The sequence below is a fragment of the Silurus meridionalis genome, chromosome 10, assembly GCF_014805685.1.
Source record: "Silurus meridionalis isolate SWU-2019-XX chromosome 10, ASM1480568v1, whole genome shotgun sequence".
NCBI classification, from domain to species: Eukaryota; Metazoa; Chordata; class Actinopteri; order Siluriformes; family Siluridae; genus Silurus; species Silurus meridionalis.
In genome coordinates this window covers 8,299,926-8,315,359 of record NC_060893.1, presented here as the reverse complement: position 1 = coordinate 8,315,359, position 15,434 = coordinate 8,299,926, and the positions used below count along the sequence as shown (strand labels likewise).

General features: G+C 37.2%; 1 protein-coding gene across 5 annotated transcripts in view; it reads left to right on the top strand.

Annotated features, from left to right (window-relative positions):
* Window positions 1-15,434, top strand: part of srpk2 (SRSF protein kinase 2) — an 83,107-nt gene that overhangs the window by 56,967 nt on the left and 10,706 nt on the right. For all 5 annotated transcript variants that reach the window (XM_046858669.1, XM_046858668.1, XM_046858665.1 and 2 more), the window contains 9 exons: window positions 1,481-1,589; window positions 3,813-3,900; window positions 4,084-4,171; window positions 4,268-4,374; window positions 4,862-5,027; window positions 7,646-7,671; window positions 7,808-8,075; window positions 10,868-11,674; window positions 12,617-12,717. In XM_046858669.1, coding sequence (XP_046714625.1) covers window positions 1,481-1,589; window positions 3,813-3,900; window positions 4,084-4,171; window positions 4,268-4,374; window positions 4,862-5,027; window positions 7,646-7,671; window positions 7,808-8,075; window positions 10,868-11,674; window positions 12,617-12,717 — 1,760 coding nt within the window. The remainder of the gene's footprint in view (window positions 1-1,480; window positions 1,590-3,812; window positions 3,901-4,083; window positions 4,172-4,267; window positions 4,375-4,861; window positions 5,028-7,645; window positions 7,672-7,807; window positions 8,076-10,867; window positions 11,675-12,616; window positions 12,718-15,434) is intronic.

Below are 15,434 nucleotides of genomic sequence, written 5' to 3'. Positions count from 1 at the left end.
CATAAAGTGCATCGTGTGCAACCGAGTGCAAACAGTGCTGAGAAAAAAAACAACACAAGACAGTGTGGGACATATACACAAAACACAAAATAGCACCAATTCGTAAATCTATTGTATAATATGGTTATACAATAATGTGCATAAGAGGACTATAAACAAGATTGTATTTGTAAACATAAACATATAAAGTGGAAAAAAACTGCAGTAGCAGCAGTCAAGAGGTGCAAAGCAGCATGTAACAGTATAATATGATTAAATATCAATCTAATATGGGTGGTGGAATGGATTGAGATGAGTAATGAGTGTGTGTTGAGTTTAGGTTGTACAGTTTAGTAACACACACAGTTAAGTGAGTGTGTGTGTTGTAAGTATTAGGCAGCAAGTGAACGTTTTGTCCTCAAAGTTGATGTGTTAGAAGCAGGAAAAATGGGCAAGCTTTAAGATTAAGTAAGTTAAGGGCCAAATTGTGATGTCTAGACGACTGGTTGAAAGCATCTTCAAAACTGCAGCTCTTTTGGGGTGTTCCTATCTGCAGTGGTCAGTATCTACCAAAAGTTGTCCAACAGACAAGCTCCTGTAGCTTGAATTGCTGAAGAAGTTCATGCTGTTAATGCTCTATGGGTCAGGACTGTTTTGACAGAAAAAGCGGGACCAACACAATATTAGGCCGGTGGTCATAATGTTATTACCTGATCAGTGTATATTTATATTGTATCAAGTTGGACATAGAAACCCAATTGTAGCATGGCTGATACATCAGGGAGCTCTACATGTTAAAAACAACATGATATTTTTGATTGTTCTAAACAAAAAAAAAAGCTAATTCATTTTAACAGCACTAATTCTATTAACGCACAATTAATGCAGCGCGCATTATAAAAAATATAAATAAACAAATAGAGGTGAATTTAAACCTTCAACACTACACATTTATTCACGGCATCCTTTCTTTACTTGGATATAATAAATAAATAAATCTTTTTTTTATCACTAAACAAGTTTAACTGATGCGTCAAGACTCAAATCAAGCACCAAAATTCGCCATGATGTTCATACCCGGCAGTTAAAATCATCCGTGTGGAAACATACTGTAGCAAAAGTTTCGTTTGGTGTACTGATGATTTACGTAATTGAAAACAGAATAATTTCTTTAAAAAATTGACAAGAATATTTTGTCTTTATGCTCTATGTTGAGTTTAGTTTCACTTAATATTAAACATACATTTGCATAAAGCATCTATATTTGTCCATACCCATGTTGATTAGAGTATTAAAAACTTGAAAAGTATCAATTTTAGAACAGATAAAAAAGGGGGTATTAAGTTGTGATTAATTGAGTTAACTCATGACAATTATGCGATTGATCACGATTAAATATTTAAATCGATTGACAACCCTATTCTAAACTTTCTGTTTTGTTTGTCCTCTCTCTCTCTCTCTCTCTCTCTCTCTCTCTCTCTCTCTCTCTCTCTCTCTCTAGGAGGATACCATCCAGTGAAGATAGGAGATCTTTTTAATGGGAGGTACCACGTGATCCGAAAGCTGGGATGGGGTCACTTCTCTACTGTCTGGCTTTGTTGGGATATCCAGTGAGTCATCTTGTGCATAAAACTTTAGCTCTTTGCAGACACACACAAAGACACACACTCACACACACTCACACACGCCCACTGAAACTCAGACTCAGTGTTGCCCAGCAGCTTGTTGTATGCCAGTATCTGTGTCCTAGTGTCACGTTTCTATGCCTGTCTCCGTTCGAACATCTTGCCTCTTTCTTAATTAGACTAATAGCTCATATATCTACCTGGAAACTCATACCCAGCACTTAAAGTTTTTAGTGCAGCAGGTAACCACCTCACCTGCACCGTCTGCTCACCTAATAGGCTAACACAGCCCACAACCATGGAGATACGTTCATAAACAAAACCCACACACAGTCGCTGAGGGAAGCCACAAACTGCCCATAAGATAATGTAATACTCCAGAAATCTTAGAGAGCCTTTTTAAAGAATTTTATCCACCACATTTGTGGCGTAAACATAAAAAAATGTCACTGTACTGAAACAAATAATGCGGAACCTGTAGGATCAAAACTCACTTAGAATGGAAGACTGCTGAAATGAGCCAATAAATGATTAAAATGTGTGTGAATTTTATATTACATCTCGTGATGAATCCAAAATAATAGAAACCATTAGCAAAGCTGCTTTTATTCAGGTTTATCCACCTTCTTACGAGCGGAGAAATAATAAAATGCAATTCCATCAACTAACACTTTTTTTTTTTTTTTTTATGCATAATTAGGTGGAATTTGAAGACCTTTTATGTTTACTACAGTTTAGCTACAGTGGTAACATATAGAACATATAGAACAATTAATGAAAAGAATTATAGAATAAACAGACAAAAAAATTGCCTTCCATTTTTCTTCACATACAAGCATGAATTCATTAGATCATGAACTACTTTGATGCATTTATGCACTGATTCATGCAAAAAATCATAGTGATAGCTGCCTGACTAAAATCCAACCTCCTTAAATTCTTTAAGAAACAGACAGGATTTCAGTAGAACGTTTGGACGAGAGCGCATCAATCATCACTAAATGCTATAACATGTATTGAAAAACTTTGCGACATGTAATGATGTGGAACCAACATGTGACATTTGGCACCAGCTAACGACACACATTCAGCACGTGCTGCTTTTCACACTCCTATTGGACAAAAATAGTGATGAGGTCTGTAAAAAACGTTTGAAGATCATGTTAAGCGAGGAACCAGATTTTGCTAGCTTAGTTTCCTATGATTTGATCAAGTTTTTGGACATACCACATACATACCACAGCAAATGGTATCAATTCAGTTTATTATCATATACCGACTGCAAAAATGTCCACAATGCATCCACTCCATCAGATCCAAATGGAGAAGAGCACTTAGACTCTGTTCAGACAGTGCATAAAGTTTTACAATGTTTAAATGGCCTAATAAAATACATTAATATCAAGACTTTTAGCCAGGAGAACTTTCCCCCTTAGCTGATGAGTCGATTTTGCTGATAATCTTATTTCCCATTGTAAACTATACTGTTTTATATATATATATATATATATATATATATATATATATATATATATATATATATATATATATATATGTATATATAATACCGGTCGTATTTACTGGTCTGAAAGTGGTGAACAAACCCTTTCCCAGGCTGAGATAAGCTAGCTAGAGTCAGGGTTGGGCGACCTCTTCTCACGATGTCTAGCTTTTCTTGAAAATGGATTTTTAAGTATGTCCGAGACCAAATAAATTTCTCATCCTCTATCAGCCATTGTGTGTGTAAAAAAGTCTAACTCAGATATATTATTGTGCACAGCGCGCTACAGACGTGTTTTGCTAGTGGAACTTGAGAGGATATTAAATTATATTAAATCCTTATTTTTTTATTTGAAAACTTGAGATTTTAAATGTTATTTTATATTTTTAAAGAAAAAAGGTCATTACTTTATTATTACAGAACCAATCAGACTAACTTTTATTATAAAAATGAAAGGGGGTTTTAAAAGGCAAAATGAGTTGAAAATATCATGCAGAGATAACATGTGAGAGAACTTTACCTATTAGAGGGAATATAGGATGTCCATTTGTAAACTTAGGCACTTTGAATCTGACTGCCATTTGGGACAGCTGGAAGCCAAAAATTCCATATGGACACACACACACACACACACACACAGACTCAGTTAAGCTGCTTCATCAACAATTATAGCTTAGATGTACAACAGTCTTGTGGTTTGTTCACAGAGGAAAGCGCTTTGTGGCAATGAAGGTGGTGAAGAGCGCTCAGCACTATACAGAGACGGCACTCGACGAGATCAAGCTACTCCGATGTGTGAGTGAAAAGTCGAACATGCTCTGCACTGAACAAAAATCATTTTCATTAAGCTAATGCAGCTCGTGTCAGATGACATGTTTTAAGATATGCCATGTGTTTTTAAAAGTTTGGGTCATTTGATCCCAAGAGCTCATTTCAGAGTGTGTGTGGTAACAGTACACGCCAATGTCTGTCTGTCAGGTACGTGAGAGTGACCCCGCTGACCCCAACAAAGATATGGTGGTTCAGCTCATCGACGACTTCAAGATCTCGGGGATAAACGGAATCCGTATCCTCCTCAGTGTGTATACAGGACAAGTTTTTTTTTTTTTTTGTTTTTTTTTTTAAGCTTTCCTGTGTTATTTCACCTAACTCACGCTCTTAGATGTATGTATGGTGTTTGAAGTCCTCGGCCACCATCTACTGAAATGGATCATCAAGTCTAACTATCAGGGTCTGCCTTTACCATGCGTCAAGAGCATCATTAAACAGGTATACACAAAACCCATTATTGGATTTTATTATAGTGTTAATTTGGATATTGGCTTGATTATATATTATATCAGAAAATTAAGTTAGATATTCTAAAAGCTAAGGGTTTTGCTTCTTTATTATAGACTTAATTATTTGATTTTATATTTTGTCTATTTTTCAGATCCATACATTTTATATATATTTTTTTTTGCATCAAAAGGACACATCGAGTCTCAGTTGACATTATATAATTTAATGTATGAAGTATTAAAGTTTAATAAATCATTCTGTTCAAGTTACCAGATAAACAGGTCACGAACCACACTACATGAATAATACATATAATCCTTAATACACAAATGTCCCTGCACCTCATTTAAGAATCACTGCTTTAAGCTATATATGTTGCATTTCACCACCACAGCAGCACATTTAAAGGAGCATAAATCTCAGCTCATTCCTGATCCATGCAAACCGATGTGAATGTTGTGTACGTAATCGGCAGGTCTTGCAGGGTCTGGATTACCTCCACACTAAGTGCAAGATCATTCACACAGACATCAAGCCGGAGAACATCTTAATGTGTGTGGATGACGCCTTTGTCAGGCGCATGGCAGTTGAAGCCACAGAGTGGCAGAAAGCAGGAGCTCCTCCTCCTTCTGGATCTGCAGGTATTACACTATTTGTTTGTTTGTTTTTTAGAGAGTACATGATAGAGGATAAAATAATTATCATGATTATTTATCATGGTGATTTAGCCAAAGATTTGAGCATGTGTTTGCCTTGTGCACTATTTAACCTGCATTAATGCATTTAGGTGAATTAATGCCACATTAATTGAGTTTATATTTGATATGATAAGTATAAATATCAGGGTTTCTGCAGGATTTTAAAAAATCTAAAATTTTGGCTTTAAATTCTCTGTTCTAAGTTTTAAATAATTTTAAACAGGTCTTAATTTCCAATAACTTGCATTTAATGCTATCTCTAATTGCTCATTGAAATGCTCCCGCATTAGTTTAATTCGTTTCCGTGGGGCTGTAGTTCTTTCTTTCGCAAGTCCGAATATAATTCGCTGTATTGCGACTACAAATGAAACATGCAACATCCAATCAGCTTTCTGTTACTGGCGCGAACCTCTTTGATTGTACCGCAGACATAAAACAGCTATGGGGAAGTGAAAGTTTAGCGATACTTGGCTTTATTAAGGCCAGTTGCTAACAACGTATTTGTGTGTGTGTGTGTTTTTGATGGCGTGAAATAGGTCTTAAATTCCTTCTTAATTGTCTTAAGAAGGTTTGAAAGGCTTAAATTTGACTTTGTAAAACCTGCAGAAACCCTGAAAGATACATAGATAAATGCTTTAAATAATTCTACTTCACAGTGTGAATGATATAATTATCTTTGCCTGGGCAGTCTAATTTAAGTGCCTTCCTGTGCAATGCTTATGTTCGGACTAGAGAATACACTTTATAAAATAATGAAGAAGGAACAAACAATAACTAACCTAAGCCCTTGTTTTTTTGTATCACCAGTATGAAGGTTGAAGTAATAGAAAAAGCCAGAAATTATTATTGATCTGCATGTAATATTTGGTACCGCTTTGTTAAAATTCTTGAAATCACCTCAGAAAAAGGCCTGTTTTGTACTCAAATGAATTTCTGAAAACTACCCTTCAGAGATTGTTGATAGATACACTTCCACTTCCAGCTATTGTACATTTATCCACAAACTACTTGACCTGTATTTGGCCTCAGTGTTTTCAGGAAAGCAATGCCATCAAGCTCATAGCATGCTGGTTACTCATGGTTTTCATCTGTCAGCTCATATAAGGCAAAAATGCATTACCTTTACTGAAGTCTTGGATTCAAGACTCTGATCATTATAGACAACATGGCTGTGGGAACACTCCCTGATTCACTGATGAAGTGTTTAAGGACATGCTGGCTATAGATGAGCTGCCTGTGTGGCCTTCAGCAGGGTGGGACTACATGATGGAGTGAGAAGATGACGTGAGCCAGGCGTCAGGAATAGCCAACAGCTTGTGGAACTGGGACAGAGAGACAGGACAGACAGTGCCATTAAATCCTCTTTGAGCCTAAACATTGCACTCATTTCTGATATTATGCATAATGTGTTAAAGTGCAAGAGGGCTAGCAAGGCTGTAACTAGCCAAAAGTATGTAGTGATGATCACTTTTCAACTGACCTATGATCAGCTGTGTTAACTGGCTATTATGTTTCAAGCTCAAAGGACCCTAAAGCTACCAGAGTTTTATTATATTGAATGATCTGCAATGTACTAATTACATGCTAACATCCTTTAGAGCTACACTAAATTGCTAAATGTTTGCGGACACCTGGTCATAAGTATGGTATGGTTTGAGCATCACATTCCACATTTAGTCCCAATTTGCTCTTATAATCCCCTCCACTGTTCAGGAACGATGTTCCACGAGATATTGCAGCGTGCTTGTGGAAATTTGTTTACATCAGTCACAAGGGTGTTAGTAAAGTCAGGTACTGATGTAGGTGAGGTGAGGAGGACTGGGTGCAATCAGTGTTCCAATTCATCCCAAATGTGTTCATTAGGGATGAGATCAGAGCTCTATAGCAGGCCAACGAGATCTTCATCTACAAAGCATGTAAACCATATCTTCATGGAGCTCACTGTGTGCACAGGGGCATTGTCGTGTTGGAACAGGTTTGGGTTTTCAAGTTCAAGTGAAGGCAAAATTTTATTATAGCGCATCAAAAGACGTCCTGTACAATTGTGGTACAATAGGTTTTGTGGTAACAGTTTGGAGAAGAACCGCATACCTGTATGGCAGGAAAGGTCAGGCATCCCAATACTTTGGTCCAAATAGTGTATGATATAAATGTGTGGCTGTACTGCATGTCATGCATGAATGCGTGGGGACAGTTTTTGAAACATACATTTTATTTATTCGCAGTAAGGTAAATAGTTTAGGCTACAAACTCTTGGCTCTTAATAAGCACTTAATATTATATAGTTTAATTTTAAATTAGAATTTATTAACTGATAAATTACTATAAACATGATACGGTTATTTAACTGTTGTATTGATACCATGTTGTTATGCTGTATTTTATATTTATTTTCTAATTATTTAATTCAATAAAATTAAATGGTCTAACAGTGAAGTTTATGGAAAAAGGGATGGGTAACATAACATAGATACGAACCGAAGAATTGTGATCCTGGTTACAGCCCTGTGTTCTGGTTTGGTGACTGTAGTTGAATTTGTTTGTTTGTTTTTTCTCTGTAGTGAGCACAGCACCACAACTCAAACAGGTATGTAGCAATAACGACCCCAACATAATCACAGCTGAATTAATGAACTAATAAAAAAATAAATTTCTTATGGTCCAAAAGCAGTGTGTTTAATATGTAAAGCTCGTTTCATTACTGTGTTTGGTGCCCCCTACAGGTGGGGAAGATCTCCAAAAACAAGAAGAAGAAGCTGAAGAAGAAGCAAAAGCGACAGGCAGAGCTGCTGGAGAAACGCATGCTGGAGATAGAGGCTTTAGAGAGGGAGGCTGAGAAAAAGAAAACCAATGAGGGGCTAAACCCGCCTCCAGGACCCACACTGGCACTTGCTGAGAGTGAAGATGAGGACGACGAAGAGGAGGACATAGAGGACGAGGAGGAAGAAGAAGGAGAGAGGGAGCGGCCTGTTAGATTAACCAACCACACATGTAAGTGGTTCTTGATTATAACTGAGACATTTCGGGTTTAGATTTTATCTAAAACAGCTGAAACTGCAGACAATCAAGGTTTGCTTTGATTTTTGTGTATTTATGCACAGCTTTGGTCAGGTAAAACAGCAAAAACCAAACTGGTATTCACTTACAAATACAAATAAATTGCTAATGCTGCTAATCTGTTAAGGTTCTTTGTGTACACTTATGCAAAAGGCCTATATTAACACATCTGACAAATACAAATTGTATTGTTAGCATTTAGCATAACCTTTTCTGTGTAATGTTGAAACATGGGCACTCTGGACTTTTATATTTATCTCTACAAACTATCATTAAAATACACATTATTGCCAAACGTTTGTGGACACCTGGTTTTAAGTATGGTATGGTGTATAAGTATGGTACGAGCCTTTTGAGAATCACATTAAACATTTAGTTCTAATTTGCTCTAATAGCAATAAGAGCAAGTAATTCCCTCTTTTGGGAAGATGATCCACTAGATTTTGGAATGTGCTTGTGGAGATTTGTGCTCATTCAGAGACAATGGTGTTATAAAGTACTGATGAAGGTGAGGTGAGGAGGCTTGGGGTGCAGTCAACCTTCTAATTTATTCCAAAGGTGTTCAATAGAGTTGAAGTCAGATCTCTGTAGAAGGAGATCTTCCACTCTAACCCACCCATCTTCATGGAGTTTGCTTCGTGCACAGGGGCATTGTCATGCTGGACCAGGTTTGGGTCTTTTAGTTCAAGTGAAGGGAAAATGTCATGCTACTGCATCCAAAGACCCCCGATACAACTGTGTGCCTTCAGCTTTGCGATAACAGATCAGGCAAGAAACACAAATGGCTGGGAAAGTCAGGTGTCCCAATACTTTTGTCCATGTAGTGTATACTGTATCAGATATACACTTTTCAGTTTACAGCCCTGTGTCGGTGTCCCATACTCTTTGTATTTTATAATTCCTCTTCATCCTCCTTTTTTGTTTGGCTCATCACCACTGGAGCCATCACATGGCCTTCAATCAACACAGAGAGAGCTTTCAGCACAAGTGGGTCAGCAGCTGCAGGTGTAGCACAGAGGATTCTAGAAAGAACTCATTTTTGCGGTGTGCTCACATGGATGTGCGAACCTGTGCTTTTAAAATGGCAAACGTGCATATGATACATTAATTGTTGGTCATGGGAATGCTAATCACTGTTGCTAGGCAACTGGAAAATAAGGATGCTGACCATAAGCTAATTACAGTTTTTCTCAGCTGCTTTGGTGCGTTTCTCAGATCGTAAATGAAATTCTCAAGTCAAGTCAAGAGTCAAAACTACTTGTTCAACCTCCACATTGTGTAGTCACTTGTGCTCATCATAAAAGCATTTCTTATTGCTTTGATCAAATTGTAAATGCTTTTGTACAATTATTTATTTGATTGTATAAAATTGTCCGTGGTTTCCTACATTATCAGTTGTTAATGTCATGTTGATTTAAAATATGTTATATTGGTTTCACCTGAATAGTCTTAACCCCTAAAACATCTCAGTTGATTGCATAAGTCATTGAATGCTAAATGGTTAAACCAGTTGCCATCATCTGTCATCTAAAATTTCTATTAAACTTTTTTTGTAAATGTGACTTGAATTGATTAATTGTGCAGATGAATCTTGAATTTTACTAATGAAGGCGAGTGTACGGCATTAGATCAAAAGAATTATCAACTAGTTCTTTAAAACAGGTCAAAGGTGAATTTCATGAGCTCATAAGTTGAGCAGTTGAGAGCCCAACTTGGTGCTGATGTCATTTGTACTCACAACCTTCTGATCAGAAGTCCAAATTATTTAACCACCGAGCTGCACAAATTCACAAACAAATCACAGAAACTTTAAGAAATGTTAACATTCAATGTAATTGTGATTTATGAAATAGTGATTTACTAGAGTTAATTGTTTATTTGGAGTCTTAACATGAAATCCCGTCACTAATCCCTTTATTGGGAGCATCTTACTAATACTGGGCAGGAACCCTCTTTGTTGTGGACTTCACAATAAAATAGAATCATTCTTAAGAGACTTCGGTCCATGTTAATATAATTGCAACACCTAATTGCTGCATTCGTCAGCTGCACATTCATGCTGTGAATTTCCCATTTTCCCACTACAGCCTGTGCTTCTTTTTTCTGCTTACTATGGTTGTAAAGGTTATTATTTAAGGTTATTATAGTCTTCCTCTCAGCTCAAACCATTTTGGCCATCCTCTTCTGACCTGTCTCATAAAGAAAGTTTTCTTCTGCAGAACTGCAGCTGGATCTAACCTCTTAGATCTATTGTGTATGTGCAGGAGATAAACCCTCAATGAAATACTCACACCAGCTCATCTGGAACCAACAAAAATAGTTAAAGTTGCCAAGATCACATTTTTCCATGGAGAACTGCAGGATTTTTCTCATTGCACTGCTGCTATTTGTGGCAAATTGGTTGTTTGGATAATTGCATAAAAGAGAATGTGCCTAATAAAAAGACCAGTCAGTGTATATTTTAATCCATTCTGTTCTATTTCAGTATTAAATATCTCCCTGTCCAAAGTTACTGAACTGGAAATAAATGTAGAGGGAGACACTTTGAGGTCTGTTAATAGAGAGACAGGCAAACCTCCAACTTCCTCTTCGCCCCCTCAGTGTGTACACATATGTGTGCAAACACACACACACACACACAAACACACACTGGATTTTAGCTGCTTCATTCATTTTAGTCTGAGAAGAGAATCCTTCATTTTCTCTACTTTTTTCTGATGTTCTAGGTGCAGCTCCTTCAGAACCAGAGCAGGAGGATGAGGAGGACTGCGATGTATCTCCTAACACAGATGTACCCAATGATGGAAATCCCCCTCTGGCGACAAAGATTAACACTCCACCACATGAACCGAGCAACAACCCTGCAAATGAGGAGGAAGAGGAGGAGGAACGAGAAGAAGAAAATGAAGAAGATAAGGTGGAGCAGGAAAGAGCACCAGAGCAGCAGGAAGCCAAGGAGTGTCAGGAGGATGCAAAGGGAGCAGCAGACCTGCTTGAAGCCGTATCTTGTGACAAGAAGCTGGAACAAAAGACAAATGAGTGTGCAACGGAGGAGCAGCCTAAGCTGCCGAAAGAAGAAGAGGAAAGAAGAGAAGAGGAAAGCGATGAGGAAGACGAAGACCAAGCTGATGACGAAGATGACGATGATGACGATGAAGCCGAGGATGATGTCCAAGAGCTTAGGAATTCCACAGAGAGACACAATGACACTTTAAAAACCAACGGTCACGCAGTGGTGGATACATTACATCTATCAGAACTTGTGCCCGTGGTGCCCTCATCCTCACCTCTGCTGTGCCCGCTGGTGGAGTCGGAGCTCAGTGCCACTGACCGGGACGCCTCTGATGCCTCTTATGAGCTATTTAACGGACAGATGGCGGCACTCAGTAATGGCGCTCGACACAGAGCCACGGCACCACGCTTTCCCGAGCTCCCACTAGACCCCGAGGCCGAGGAAGAAGAAACAAACCTGAACCCTCATGCTGAGCGCAGCCGCACTGTCTCATCCTCCAGCACTGGAGACACTCCCAAAGGTGACTGACACACACACACACACGCACACACACACACACGCACACACACACTGCTATATGTTTACTCCTGACAATTGCAGACCAAAGTTTGGTCATATTTTTTTTTTTTATTATACAGCAATACATTTATTTTTATGTAAAATACTGCATTATAGATATAGTACAGTATTAACAAAATGTTTTTAGTTCTTCTATATCATTTGTCTTATTCTTGATGGTACACTATTTTGCCAAAAGTTTATGGACACCTAGTCATGTACAGTAAGTAGTACAAGTACAGTATGTGCTTTTTGAGCATCGCATTCCACATTTGTTCCAAATTTGCTATTATAATACCCTCCACTCTTCTGGGAAGATGTTCCACTAGATTTTGGAGTGTGCTTGTGGAGATTTGTGCTCATTCAGACACAAGTGTGTTAGTAAAGTCAGGTACTGATGTAGGTAAGGAGGCCTGGGGTTCAGTCAGCAATCACTTTCATCCCAATAGGGTTCAATAGGGTTGAGTTCAGCGCTCTATAGCAGGGGATCTTCCACTCCAACCCATGCAAAGCATATCTTAATGGAGTTTGCTTTGTGCACAAGGGTATTGTCATGCTGAAACAGGTCTGGGTTTCTTAGTTCAAGTGAGGGGAAAATGCGTCCAAAAATGTCCTACACAATTGTGTGCCTTCAGCTTTACAATAACGTTTTGGAAAAGAACCATATATGGCTGGGAAATCGGGTGTCCCAATACTTTTGTCCTTCTAGTATATCTATCTACTTGCTCCAAATGATCTCATTGTACAGTGACATTAAAGATATATGTGTTACAGAAAGGACATAATCAGTAGTCTAAATTAGTTATAAGTGAGTGCATATGTAGAGTAATTTAGACAGATTATGCTTACTGTATTGTTCTAATAACTAAACATGTTCTAATCAGCCCTGTACTGGTTCACTCAGCTAAAGCACGGGCAGCTGACCTACTGGTGAATCCTCTGGACCCTCGCAATGCTGATGTTCTCCGAGTGAAAATAGCAGACCTGGGCAATGCCTGCTGGGTGGTAAGATGATTTGTTTTGTCGATTTGTAATCCATGCATTTTCAAAACTTACCCGGGAAGCAAAATAAAATATGTGGTGTCATTTTGTTTTCAGTCTAATCTGTGGCCAGATTATTAGACACACCTTCATCTTTACAAAAATCTTTCAAATCATGTGGCTGGCGTCATTATGGGGTAAAAATCCGGCCAACACTAAATGTGACATGATAGATGGCAATTGTGTGCCAGTCTTTTGTTGGGGATGGAGCAATGTGCAAAAATATGACCAGTTATCAGAAATCCTGTGGAAAAAAGCTTATAGATCACAGATCTTAAAAGAGACATGGTAAGAATCATGCAAGCAATCAGACAGGCTTTTCAGCATTAATACACAGAATACTTCAGATTTCCAGATTTTTGTTAAACAACTACTACTTAAATTGACAAAAATGACCAAAAGTCATGTGTGCTACCCTGGAAGAACTTTCTCAGGTACAGGTGGCTTGCGGCACTAGACTTTTTGGAACAATTGGAATTTATGGGAAGGTGGGTAAAACTGTAAGAACACTGTTTGGCAAGTAGGAAATATGATTCTTTAGTTGCTAGTTTATACTGCTTAGCCTTTTATACTGAGAATGTTCGTGAACTCGAGTTACAGGGTGTGTTGAGTTTTTTCCATGTTTTTCATTAAAGTTATGTGGGTTCCTTCAACTTAAAAAACATGTATGTAGGTTGAATGTCTGTGTTAAATTGCTCCTGGTTGTGAATTTGTACAGTGGTGGACAGTAATGAAGTAAATGTAATTCATTACTGTACTTAAGTAGCTGTTTTCATGCATCTGTTCTTTACTGAAGTATTTTTATTTGGGGAGACTTTTACTTTAACTTCACTACATTTCAAAGTCAAATATCTTACTTTTCACTCAACTACATTTTGCGAAATCAGTCGTTCATTTTTATTTCAGAGTGGATATAAACTAATCCTGTCAAACATGCAGCAAGCCACCAATCACCGAATTTGAACTTGTATTGATTGTCGCATGCATCTGCTTGTATCTACTTACCACGAACATACAGTTCAGCATAAGTTCAACAGCAAGCAGAACATTTTGGGAGGAATAAATGATAAAAGAAACTCCTTATTTGCACTTGTCACAACACCCGTGGCCTTATTTGTGCTTTTTTTTTAAGTAGTTAAAAAGAAGGTTTTGGGCTCATAATCATTTAAATAGATATCAATCAGTGTTTGAATCATTAAAATCATTCTATTAATAGATGGTGTGCTGAGAGTAACATAAGAGTCTTTTCAAATAAACTGAGTTATAAAGCAAAGAGTCTTGTGACAAAATTTACAATAGGAACATTATAGCCATAATAAATCATTGTACTTTGGATGCTTAAGTCCATTTGAAGACAAATACTTTTGTACTTTTACTCAATCAAAAGGTTAAAGGGAGCACTTTTAATTTTACTGGAGTCATATTTTACCAAGTGTATCTCTACTTTAACTCAACTACATGGTTTGTGTACTTCATCCATCACTGGCAGCATCTATTTCAAACTTCTAGTATGTAGAAATTTAAGTATGCATACTAGTATTTTAAGTGTGTATACTCAACATTTGAGGGTGAATACTAAAATTTAAGTGTGCATACTAGAATTTTAAGTGTGCAAACTAGAAATTTAGGAGTGCATACTAGAAATGTAAGTATGCATATTAGAATTAAGTGTGTATACTTGAATCTGACAAAGTAATAAAGGCATCTTTCAAAGATCACTGGTGGACAGTAATGAAGTAAATGTAATTAGTTACTGTACTAAAGTAATTTCTTTTTATTTGGGGAGATTTTACTTTAACTTCACTACATTTCACAGTCAAATATCTCACTTTCACTCAACTACATTTTGCGGAATCAGTCGTTCATTTTTATTTAAGAGGGTATTTATCAGGGTAGAGCTCAGACTCTGTTTTGAACTTGTTTTGATCGCTGCTTGGTGGTGTCTATTTTTTACCAACATACAGTTCAGCATCAGTTCAACAGCAAACAGAACATTTTCAGAGGATTAAAATGTGGAAGAAACTAGAGGTTGACCGATATGGGTTTTTTTTGGCCGGTGCCGATATTTGGAAATCAGGGCAGCCGATATCTGATGATGGAAGAAACTCCTGACTCGAACTTGTCACAACACCCGTGGCCTTATTTGTGCTTTTTTTAAGTAGTTGAAAAGATTTTATCTCATGATTATTTAAATGGATATTAATCAGTGTTTGAATCATTAATATCATTCTGTTAATAGATGGTGTGCTGAGAGTAATATTAGAGTCTTTTCACATAAACTTATTGATAAACTTATTAATAAGTTGATAAAGCAAAGAGTCTGGTGACAAAATTGATAATAGGAACATTATAGCCATAATAAATTATTGTACTTTGGATGCTTAATTGCATTTAAAGACAAATACTTTTGTACTTATCCTCAATTAAAAGTTTAAAGGGAGCACTTAAAATTTTACTGCAGTAATATATAGAGTGGATCTCTACTTTAACTCAACTACATGCTTTGTGTACTTCATCCACCATGGAATTTATATATGAATAGTGTCATGTGATGGACTGGCATCCAATCCGGGGGGAATTCGCTTAAGAATCTGTAAAAATAAACTTAAACTGTAGTCAAATAACCATATTGAGAAGTCAAAATTAGTCACTAGAACATTTAATCAGAAAATGAATAAACA